The sequence below is a fragment of the Acanthopagrus latus genome, chromosome 7 (assembly GCF_904848185.1).
Source record: "Acanthopagrus latus isolate v.2019 chromosome 7, fAcaLat1.1, whole genome shotgun sequence".
NCBI classification, from domain to species: Eukaryota; Metazoa; Chordata; class Actinopteri; order Spariformes; family Sparidae; genus Acanthopagrus; species Acanthopagrus latus.
In genome coordinates this window covers 23,527,831-23,540,180 of record NC_051045.1, presented here as the reverse complement: position 1 = coordinate 23,540,180, position 12,350 = coordinate 23,527,831, and the positions used below count along the sequence as shown (strand labels likewise).

Sequence of the window (12,350 nt, the reverse complement as noted above, 5' to 3'; positions counted from 1 at the left end):
ATCATCACTTTCAGTGTCAAAGGGCTGCTTTAAAAGATTTTTAGTTGAAAACCTTCAAAATTAAAAGAGAGAAAGAGATAATATAGAGAATATAGAGAATATAAATGTAGTTTTAGAGACATCGACACAAGTTAGCATGCTAACCAGCTAGCCCCCGGCCCATCCCGGTCCAAAGCTCATGTGCTACCAGCGTAAACAAGAGCAGCTCTTGGTCCCCGAGCTCCGTGTTCGAACCACTAGCTGCACGGCTAACTAGCTAACTAGCTAACAGCAGCTACTGTTAGCATATGATATGCTGCCACTCTTTTTTTAGAATGAATTAGAAAGGTGTGCAATTCTTACTTATTGTGCCTTTAAATTGACTGTGTCTCATTACAAATGAGAGAGCACTGAGCGTTGAAAAAGATGTCTGGTTGGCTTTTGCTTTGCTGTTTGTTTGCAAAGCCCTTTAGCCAACTAATAAAGGAGATCCAGAGAGTCTGGATTATCAGCTAAGCAACCCGGACCCTCAGCGGGCCTCGGACGGTTGATATTTAATGGGTGAGTTGCCGTAACTTAATTAACTGGAAATGTATTCAGGAACATGAACTTCTAAAGCACAATATCAACTGGAAAGATAAGAGCATTACAGTGGGCTCTGTCTTTGTCAAAATGTACACGGTACACATCATTAAATAAATCTCTGTTTTGCTGGACTACTACGACTACTACAGCCTTAATCTGGCAATGGAAGTTGGATGTACTGAGGATACAAATATCAGAACTGGTCAGCAAAACAAGTGGAAACTGGATTCAAGAGCTGAAATATAACTCAACAGCCAAAGACTGAAAGGTTTGGTTTGAAGGATTTCCATGGGCTTCATGAAAGTCCTCATCACACCGTGTAACTGTACAGTAGGTAAGAGGTCTTACTCCGCCTTCATATCCTCGGTCACTCCCCCAATGAACAGGTGAGTGTCCAGGTTGAGGCCGTCCGTGCCGCGGGGACTCTCGCCTTCGATGTGCGGCTCGTTGTCCACGCTGAGCATGGCGTTGCGCCGGTTGCGAGTCACCACCAGCTGATGCCAGCGGCCCTGGTTGATCTGTACTTTGCTGACCAGCGTGCCCGTCCCTGACCCCGTGTTGAACCTGGGAAGAGAAGATACAAAACACGTCACACTCCGTCATTCTACCTCCTGCCGGTGTCAAACTTCATAATACTTGCCTTGAGGAGGTTATTTCCCACTTTTTCTTTGTTCTTTATCGCGCAGCGCCTAATGACTAGAGGAAATGTGCTCACATTGCTCAACGAGACAGAGAAGGATGACGGAGAGATGATACCGACTCCTCATTTGGGATCCAAACTACAGTATGTGACTGGAATGAGGCAGTTACTCACTTAAATAATGTTTTTCACACCCTCTTTTTAATTAAACATTTGATCTAATGAGGTTTTGTTGAGAGAAAAGGCCATATCATCGCAGAAAAGAGCCGCTGTGTATGTGCACCCACACATGTGGTAGCATTAGCACAACCTGAGAGCAATTATCTGCCACAAATAATTAGTTTGTCTCCCCACGTCTTGGATTTGCCGAGCTGTGGGTGGTAATCTCACCTCTGTATTTCTGGAACTGAGGCAGAGCTGCGTTGGAAAAGCCAAGTGACTAATGATCTCCTTTAGTTTGCTATTGATTTCGCTCTGAATAGAGAAATCTGACCTGGCCAGGTTGGGCTGAGCTGAAAGGGCTTCGAGGGGTCAGGGTGAAACACAAGAATCCACAAGATAAGGAAAGTGGACGGTGCTTGAAATAAAAAGGTCCAAAACAGACGTGGTGCAGAATCTCTAATTAGTCACTTCACGTCTCTTCTGAAGATGCTGCCTAACCCCCGAATGACTTTTTCTTATGCATGCGATTCCACTCGGAGGGAAGAGAGGAATATTTTGTGTTACTGCAGGTTTCTGGCAGGAGAACGGTCCAATTTTAAGCAGGCTGGATGAAGCTCTCGGTTACTGTCAGACATCCAAATCCCAAATGTGCTGCTGGCCTTCAAAAAAAGCCCACATCGTTCAAATCCTGCATCGTAAAGGGGCACTACACCATTTTTAGTAGCCACAAGGAGTGACACTGAGCCCACAAAACTTAAAGAGAGAGTGGAGGCAGGCAGGCTCTAACAAAAGACACTACTGAGGTGCATTATTAGTGGAGCTGATCCAATGTTTTTGAAGTTGGGCCTACCTCAGGTACAAAAAGTCAAGTTAGTATGACTTGAGCTTGATTTTGACAATTCTGTATCTGATTTTATGTCATATTAACTGTATTCTATGTACATATAACACATATCAGATGCAAAATAAAAAAATCTACAATAAAATCTTATTCTAAATGGTCTCTATGTCAGAATTTGTATCAATTTACATGTATTAATCACTTTTATATGGCCATATGAGTGCGAACATGAAAAAGAAGACATTCCCCTCTCTGGCTATACGAGCCTGTGGATGTTTTTAAAGCTTTTTAAAGTTATTTAATGCTGCTGGACTATGGATTTCTTTTTTGAAGGACTCGGGTCAGAATAGCAGCGGCAGGATGTGACGTCACAGATACTGTTGAGCGCATCGACTCAGTGCCTCTCTCCACTCTGCGAACATAACCTAACCTAACCTGACGAACTCCCAGCGCAACACAAAAGGTCCTCAGAGCCCCTTTAAAGTCCTTGTTATTTGACTCCACAGTGTTAATAAATAATGCTTTATAGAAACATTCGCCGCTACTTAACCAAGAAATTGCATAAAGGTGCACTATGTAATTTTGGGAAAGACATTTTAATCAGAGCAGAAAGATCTTCATTGACTTTTTAATTTTTTTTTTTTAATGCCCAAACAAACTAAATAGACCAATGCTCTTTGTTTTCATGACTGGATTCACTGAATAAACAGTGTTTCAATCAGAGTTCTGTGGACCTTATTCTCAGCTTGTTTATTTAGTTACTCATTAACATAGCAAATATTAAAAGTTTGAGTTTGAATTACTTCTTCAAAATCAAATGGTGCCCCTTTAAAGACAAATAATTTGATGGGAATGAAATACTTGCTGGAATACCAAAATTCACCCACTCATTGATTGATGATATTTCTTGTAAGAGCCTAATGCAATCTGAGACGTTGTGATTTTGGGGGAATATACAGTAAACACATCAAAATTAACAAATAATGTAACTTTGTATAAATGCTAAACTCTCAAGACGGTTGATGAATTTCCTGTTATGTCACCTGACACTCACATAAATCACAACTACATATGCATATGTTAACAAAACAAGATGATTCTTAGCATTGTTATATTTCTGCTGATCTGTTGTTGGCGTGAAGCATCTGTGAGCCATAATCTACGTATCACTGCTCCGTCTGCAAACATGCGCGTCACATTTCCATAATCTTTAACCCTTTCTATGTGTTATTAAAAACTACATATGAAATGCCAAACTCGGGCCGACCGCACACATTTCTGTCCATATGTTGCCACCATCTGCAAACGTGATCATGTGCGCAGCTTATTTGCAAGTTCGAAACACATTGCCGAGAGCGCGCCTCCGTAGCTGTAACCTGCAAATCTGTCAAGGAGCTTCTGGGTCTTTATCTGTTTCCTGGCAAGTGGTGTTTGCAACATGTTTAGTCGCTGTAATTATTTGCCTCATTATCTCCAGTGCTTCTCTATTTGTTTTATTCTTATCTACATCCTCTCTCAGCCCGCCGCCGCAACGACCCTGCCTCCCCGCGGGGGTCATTTAAGTTGCATCAAATTTAATCACACAAAAGCAGAGCAGAGTCGACAGCTGACGCTCTCCGCCGACTCTCGCAGTGCTCACCTGAGCTCCACCCTGCCGTTGACCAGAGCCAGAGAGATGAAGTCCTTCTTGCCCTCCTGGCCGTTGTAGAGCAGGATGCCGGTCATCTCGGACGCTCTGAACTCCATGGCGATGCGGACCGTGTGGTAGGCGCTCATGGTTTGGAAAGCCAAGTATGACTGGCCTCCAAATGACGGGATGAAGTACTTGATGACTGTAGGGGAATGAAGACAACAAGCCAATCCTGTCATTACTACATGACTTGCTTTATCGCGGCGTAATAGGCGCTTAATGTGCATAATTAAGTGTGCGCGGTGAGGAGGTGGCGTGTCGCTGGCTCTCGGTGACAGAGAATCAGCCTTTCTGTCAGTTTATTTTCAGAATGATTTTTTTTTTCCCTGAGTTTATCAAAAGGAGACGGTGGAGAAAGAGGAGGAGCTGAGCTTTTCACCCACCCGAGTCACACACATTCTCGCGCCTCTGCACATACACACACGAGCACAGGAAACCTTTTGTTTTTCAGCCACTCGACAATTATGATTATTATCATCCATTTTCTCCCCCAGGCTCCTTTTCTCTCCATCCATCTGTCTTTCTGTCCGTCTCTCTGAGGAGAATGGCAGCTGATGAGCTGCCTCTTTTCTAATGACTTGATTGATCTGGGGGAGGCTGGCATGCAGTTTTGTGTGTTCGTGTGTGTGTGTGGGTGTGTGTGCGTGTACGTGTGTGTGATTTCATTTAGCCACTCTAACTCAAAAAAACAAAAAAAACACACACTGATTCTCACCAGCTAATCCCCATCAAAGCAATTAGTGTCAATTATCTTAAGATGCAGCTGCGTGAGGTTGCTCCTCACCCCCAAAATCCCAAAGTAGGGTAAGAGGGAGGGGAGACAAAAAAAAAAAAGAGTTGCGCCTCTCAAGAAGTTCTCCTTGATTTATGAGTTCCTCCGTGGCGCTGATTGGATCTTTCGCCGGCGTCAGTGAACGGCTCAGCGGTCGCTCACTTCGGAGGCGTTGAACCTGTCTAGAGATAAGTTTGGAGCGCAGCAAGCGAGGAGGGATGTCTGTGTCTGGCTCAATCACACCTCAACTTCTAGAGTTTTTTTTTATTTTAAAACGGAGCATGAAAAACGGCGCTCTGTTCCGAGGTCTGATTGCTGTTGTCTTTTTGAGCTTTTAATGACCCAATAAATCCACATCTGTGGGCACATAACATTTACATATTCCGGCTCACTAACTGAAAATTATTACTCACGCTGCTACTTGAGGTGTCACTTTGCAGCCACTTTGTAAAACTACAATTATACTAAGCATTAAAAAAAAAATAAAAAATATATATATATATATTTTTTTTCTTTTTTCTATTAAGTTTCGTAACATAAAACACTCTTTTAAATATTTGATTTTTTTTCTATAATGGTGTATTCCTGCTACTTCATAAATATATTGAAGCACTTGAGGATGTGGTTGGCAGTGATTATAGAACAGCTGAGAGGCATGATTGGCACAATGGAGAGTGGACTGCCTCAAACCCTCTCAGCTGCTGTAGAATCACTGGAAACTTACGGCAGCCTTTGGTGCCTTCTTTGAAACTGCTAATTGCAATAGAAGAAAATTACAGGGACGGTCTGCTCCCGCTCAGTTTACTCGGATGAGTTTTAACATAAGCTCAGACTCCGAAACTTCTGATTTAAGAGTAATAGATGGCAGAAGAAATAGTCTCTAGTATGTAAACGCAGATACTCACCCTTCTCACACACGGAGCCTCCTCGCCCGGCGGGACACTTGCAGCTGAAGTCGTTTCCGTCGTCCTCGCAGGTGCCCCCGTGGAGGCAGGGGTGGGAGCTGCAGGGCTTCTGGACCTTGTGGTGAAGCCTGCCCCTGACGTGTGCTACGGTGGTGGCTGGAAGTGGCGTGGTGGTGGTGACAGCTGCCGTGGTGGTGGGTGGCTGCGTGGTGACCGGTGCCGAGGTCGTGGTGGTGCGTCTGCCGTTGTAAGGCCTGCGGGTGGTGCCCGGCGGGCGACGGGTGACATACGGGGAGGTTGTCGGAAGCCTGGTGGTTGTGGTGGCGGCGGCGGTAGTGGTGGTGGTGGTGGGAGCGGCTGTGGTGACCGACGCTGTGGTGACTGACGCTGTGGTGACTGACGCTGTGGTGGTGGTGGTGGTGAAGAAGGGGACGGAGGAGAGGCCTGTGAACAGAACAATGGAAAGAAGCGAAATAAAAAGAGACGTTAAAGTACGGTGAGCTGGCCTTCCTGAGATTTCCTATTCAGGACCTGTAAACCCTTTGATAAATCACCTCATGAATAACTTAAAACCCCCCTTTTCATTTTATTAATCCCCGCACACTCCTGTTAAGTCCACACTGTATTACCATAATTGGTGATGCGAATATTCTCATCCTCCGGCTTCTTCACAGCGATGCCGGTGTCTTTTGAGGCCTTCAGCTGTTTGAGCAGCGCTCCTTCGATGTCCTCCACCATGTATCTTGTATCTACAATAAACAACAGGTACAAGCACTCAGGGCGAGGCCTCAGAGGAGCACTCCAAAGCAAATGCAGGACACAGGATTCTTTAGCAGTACAATGGATATATCAGAAAGCCCCGTGTATGACAGGTGGAGGGTCTCCCAGGGCCACTTGTCCTCCAGCCGCCGCTTGTCCTGCTTCTTTCCAGATGAATCGCTCTCATAACGTCTGCCGCAGATGTTTGCTTTACTGGCCATGGAGGGGCGACCGCTTAACGGCACCGGCCCCCTCCGCATCAAGGTTATGAAGGATGCTAAACGGCGCTCATAAAAAAATTGGAAGCGCCCGGGGTGTGAGGGAGGGAAGGCGGCTGTGGTACGAAACAAATGAAGCTTAAAGGGGCAGTATGTAGTTTTGGAGAGGAGATTCAATCTAATAACTGTAATGTTTACATTATTATTGAGGTGATACAAACTCAAAGTTATGTTTTTTTTTCAGTAAGTGAATAAACAAGCTGTTGTCAGAGGAAAATAAGGTCAGTAAATAAGGTCGGACACTGTTTTAAGCTAGAAAGGTGGCAGGGTCCGCCAAAGTAAAGTAAAACAGTATGAAATTGTGTCGTCCTTCTAGGTCACTTCATTTATTCAGTTTATTCAGTTCGGAAAACAAAGCGAGTTTGTTTACTTAGTTAATTTCTGAACACTCTTCCCCAAAACTACACAATGCACCTTTAATGATGTGGCGAAAAAAGAAAAACATGAGAAATTCAAATCTGGTGTCCGGTGCGTTCCATTTCCTGTTTTAAATTTATTTTCTCAATATCACAAATTGTTCATTTAACTGTACAGGAGGTGCCTGAAACAGAGCATCACAATCTCACAGACATGGTCATTTAGGGAGCATTTACCGTCTGTGATGAAAAGCAAATAACCGATCTGAACACCCGCGCCGAGGTAAAAACCTTCATATGATGCTGTGTGTTTTGTTCTTTTTGTATGTTGGAACAAACTGCTGCCTGCGAGAGATTAAGTTGGCATTGAGAAAGAAGATTAAAAATAAAATGATCCAAATGAGGCCTCACAATATAATGAGCCAAATAAACAATAAGAAGAAAGTACTCAAAGAGGGCATACCTCTGCCAAGGATGCACAATCCTCTCAATTTGTAGCTCTAATAATGGAAATGTTCTGGAAGTTTTTAAACTTCACGTGGCTCTGCACCAGAATACACAGACCGACAGGAAATCAAAATGATTTTCTGGAAACAACCTAAGTCCTGGTGGTGTTTTGTGCGAGGAGAAGTTCAAGTGAAGCACGACGACTGAAACATGTTTTGTTTTTTTTCGTTGTTGCTGCGGTGCCGGCTAATGTAAAGGCAGAGCACCTTTGGAGTTTTGCAGGAGCGGTTATGTGCTGTTACACAATCAGCTTTTAGTTTGAGGAGAACTGTGTGGAATATTATCCATCAATGCTCCGCAATAAACCACGAGGGCCAAAACTGAAACGTACTCGTGGGCCGCGGGCCAGAAGCAAATATGTAGGAAATTGATGAGAACCTGATGAGAAAGTTCCCATGGTAAGTAATGAGATAAATGTTGACTCTTCATCTCATAATTATGACTTATCATGGGAATATTTATTTAGGGCATATTTTTTTAAATCGAGCTTAGTTTGCATCTTTTTAAAAAATATTTAACTGGCTGCAATGGGCCTCAGTACAAATGCCTATTGTATTTGAGGCAGGATCCAAAATTCTTAACAATCCCTTCAAATTCAAAGAGCATTTTAAGTCTAAAAAGGTAAACAATGATAATAAACAATATTATGTGTAAATATAATTTCACTGGCCCACTCTGGGCAGCCCTGCAATAAACCAAAGTGAACGTGTGGGAAGAGCGATAATGAAAATGAACACGGGAGGGGACTAGTTTTGCCTCGTAGGTAAATGGTGATTGTGGCTTATTCTGCATAAAAATATAATTAGGTCTTCCTCGGCCAACTGCATTCAAATAGAGTGAGTCGTTTTCGAAGCGGAACCACATATATGTTTCTCTCTGTTGGCTGGTGTCTTCAGTCATTATCATTTTTTTTCCCTTTAAATCTTTGAAGCTCGAGCTCTCTTCAAAGATCTCTCACCTGGTTTGAAGTGCGCCTCCACAAAGGCCAGGATGGAGTTGCTGGGTGCCAGGTTACGGACCCGGACACTCATGAAGTCTTTGCGCACCTCCGACTTCCTGAACAACTCATTGAGCTGAGGAGGGAGAAGAGAGAGCGAGAGAAAGAGAGAGAGAGAGAGAGAACGGACAGAGAGAAGAGATGATAAATGAGGCTGGTAATGAGCTCCACGCTATCGTAACTAGCGGGTCCAATTGCAGGAGACTGTACTCTATCTCCGAGGAAGAAAGGCTGCCTTTCACGTCGGGAGGTGCGGGGAGGAAACCTTCGGGTGCGGGGTGCACAAATTGACATTTAGCTACAGCCGTGGCATTAATTAAAGGGACAAGTTTTCGGGAGGAGCCGAGATAAATGCCGTGCTACCCTGACATGTACTCCTGATTGGTTTTGCTTCTGATGCCCTCACTGCGCGCGAGATGTAACAGCAGCAGAGCTCCACGAGGCGGTTTCACTCCGACATTTTTACAAGCCCCAGTGGTGAGACAGAAGTTCAACTGAAGTTGCCTAAAACACTAGTCCAATATTTCTTCCTTTAATTGAATCAGTTTAATGCTGGAACTTAAGAAAGTTACACATTCAGTGCTCAGCATTTCCCCCCTTAATTACATTCTCGTCAGCGCGGCGACGGATTAATCACGCTCGCTCACCCGAAAGCTGCGAGAGACAAGAGGGAAATTTCAGCTGCTGGGGAAGATCTAAGGAGCCACATGGCCTGCTAACCCACTTTACAGGAGCATCCTGCCAGTGGCTGCTGCCATTGTTTCCACCGAGCGCTCTTCCAACGTGACGCATCTGCATCTCGCTGATTTCACTACAGCCAATCATTGTCCACAACATTATTTTGATCAAGGAGACTTATTTAGTGAGTTTCTAGCGGTGCCTAAGGTTTACAGTTTTGGGTTGATGAGCTATTTTAGAAGCATTTCTGTTCTATTTGTAGGGAAAACCCTTTTAACACCCCAACAGCGATTAGTAAATCATATGCTCTGCGAAAGAAAAAAAGAGAGCAAAAGAACAAATCGTGCACTTGTGGCTGCTGCAGGCCTCTAATAAGCCCGTCTAATTATTTGATTTGGTGGATATAATAATTGCTAAAGCTAAGCGAGCTAGTTGTACAGGAGTGGGGGAGAAAAGCAGCTAGCAAACTCTGTAGCACAAAGAACACAGCTGCCTGAGCTTGTTGCAGCACTCAGTAATGTTAGCACAAAGCACACACAGGGCACTATGTGACATATAAAAAAAAAAAGAGAGAGACACACATCTCTCTCTGTGCGTTCATATGTTTCAGAGGAGTGGCTGTGGTCCTGATTTTTTGGTTGAAAAATACTTCAAAAATGATCACATCAACATTGTTCTGGCAGCTTTTTCCTGTTCCTGTTCCTGCTGTCAACCACAAACTAAAACACCACACACTGTGGCATTTTCAGACACTAACGAGATAAGCTCAAATGCAAAAAAAAAAAAAAGAAAAGAAAAAAGAAAAAGCAGCTGCGGATCCAGTTGTGCCACTGTTGATTCAGCATGCTCGGGTCAGGTCGACGATCCACGTTATCTCCGCTCTAATTCGACGGCTGAGGTGTGACGGCGGGAGTCATGAACGGAACCCTCCAGTGCTGATGGAAGTGTCGCTGGACGAACCGACCCCGAAATGATTCCCCTCCTTCTTTCCCTCTCACACGGCCTCATTTATTCCCTGATGGTGACAGATCGCTGCATTGCAAAAGAGACGCGCTGCGGCTTGATTCTTCTGTGAGTGTGCTGTACATCTAATGCATAGTGTTTGTGTGCGTGCTGTAAGATGAAGAGGGGGTGGCTGCTGTCAAGTGGCACGCCGGGCTTCAGAGACACACACACACACACACACACACCAAGGGCGCTAACGAGCATACGCACAAACACATCGCGCAAATCGCTGTGAGGTAGTAGATTAGGTCCCAGCGGGGGCTAGTGACACCGCTTCAACAGCTGGTAGGTGTGTACTGTGTTTACAGGCACACACACACACACACACACACACACACACACACACATATGCGCGTCCCCATTTCATCAGAGGAGCGTGGCCCTGGCTTCACAACACAGACATTTGTTCAAAGGTCTGAGCTCACCAGAGAAAACGCACAGTGGAGAAATTCACCCAGGGTAGAGCGCCCGGGCCAAACTGTGATTACTGCACCGGCTCTGTGCCTGCCTCAGCCTCGGCTGGCCAACAGCGACTGGCAACCGCGACCGTCCAAAATTATTAGAATCAGAATAAGGACTGGATTTTTTTTTTTTTTTCCCCCAAATATCTGAGAAATCTTAATTAATCTCACATGAGATGCTGCTTGCTGGTGCTGTGAAGTGTTTGGCAAGCGATCGGCAGATTAGTCCTTGTGCAGGCCTGCGGAGAGCTGTTAGTTTTCTTTTATAGTTCTCTTATTAAACTTAAAGTGTTTTTGGAAGCCTCATGTAATATCTATGCTAACTGAGCCTTAAAACTTGCATGCCGTGCCTCACATTAACAGCATCAGCCAAGTTCTGTGAGGAGCATAAATGAATTAGCAGCATATGTGAGGAAAATCTGGGTTTGGAAATAGTCAGAATTCTCCTTTTAATGTTTTCTTTGGTGAACAATTACGACAGAATCTACCAGAATAAGAGTGTGTTTTTTTTTTCTCCTTGATCTATATACCTGGATCAAAAACGGGTATTCAGTCACCATACTCCTACGAAACAGTTTGCCAATAGACCCCTTTTATTAAAAATCAAATATCAGCCAGGCCATGTTGTCTGCCTCTGATATGATGTATGTTCCTCCCTGACTGAGGCCAGTGAATATGTTTTTATCATTGTTATTTTTCTATCAGATGTCTGAGCGGTGAAATCACTCCAGCCTGGTGTGGCAGAATATTACTCAGCAGCTGCGGGGGGGTGTCAAGTCAGTAAAACCCTGCAATGAAGACTCCCTGAGCCTGCCTGAAGGAGCTCAGAGGATTTGATTGGTCTGGCTCAAGGTAAAGTGTTTTAGTGTCTAGAGATGCTTTGAATGTTGATTCAGAAGGCTTTCTACGCTCAAGATGAAGGTTCTTGGTGAAAACACAGAAAAAACTAAATGAGAGCATGTAACTACAGGGCTCGACAATAATGACTGTCTGGTTGCCCAGGGCAAGTTAAATGTCCCTCTGGGCTAGTAAACCCACTCTTCCAATCAAGCAAGTGGTTAAAAAAAAAAAAAAAAGAATTAAACACATGTTTCTTTTCCTCAAGAGCCGATGATTGAGGTAGGTAAGGAGTGAGCCACGTTGTTTCTTTCTTATCTCTGATCAGAGCTGCACATGCTCAGTATCGATCAGGCAGGTACAGACATATATGACCTGAGGGGCAAGTAAACATTTTAGTTTTACTGGTGACAGGAGTGAAGTTGGGCAGCGGAAAGGGTCAGTGCTTGAGAGCAAGGCCAATAAGATTTAACATGACTATCAACTTTAGTCTTTGTTGTTATTTGATAAATCTCTGATAAATAAAACAATATATAAAAGGGAAAGTGAAAATTGACTTTAGCAAGAAGATCTTCTTACCCTGAGTCAAGGTCAAGTGAAAAAAAAGGATAATAAAAATTTAAAAAGCAACCAAAACAAAAAAATACAAGTCTGAAGTATGCTGTCAGTTGCCTTAAAGCAGTGTCAATTGATTTCTGGCCACTTGGGGGGAGTAGAACAAGCTGGAAACAACGTGTGACATTATATTCCCTTCTAAAGTTGTTCTGGCAGTCATGTAAACAAACCGTTGCCTGCTTACAGCAGGCAGAGTGACATTAGCATTCATTCTGAGCTGTGAATCTGACCACCATATTATACAGCTGGAGGGCTGAGACCCAGAACAAAGAGATGGTAATCA

At 44.0% G+C, this 12,350-nt stretch overlaps 1 protein-coding gene across 6 annotated transcripts in view; it reads right to left on the bottom strand.

Annotated features, from left to right (window-relative positions):
• The window catches only part of agrn (agrin), a 271,031-nt gene that overhangs the window by 26,712 nt on the left and 231,969 nt on the right, over positions 1-12,350 (bottom strand). For all 6 annotated transcript variants that reach the window (XM_037104080.1, XM_037104081.1, XM_037104082.1 and 3 more), the window contains 5 exons: positions 8,433-8,547; positions 6,204-6,323; positions 5,575-6,018; positions 3,847-4,039; positions 913-1,128 (listed from right to left, as the gene is read on the bottom strand). In XM_037104080.1, the coding sequence (XP_036959975.1) occupies positions 913-1,128; positions 3,847-4,039; positions 5,575-6,018; positions 6,204-6,323; positions 8,433-8,547 (1,088 nt within the window). The remainder of the gene's footprint in view (positions 1-912; positions 1,129-3,846; positions 4,040-5,574; positions 6,019-6,203; positions 6,324-8,432; positions 8,548-12,350) is intronic.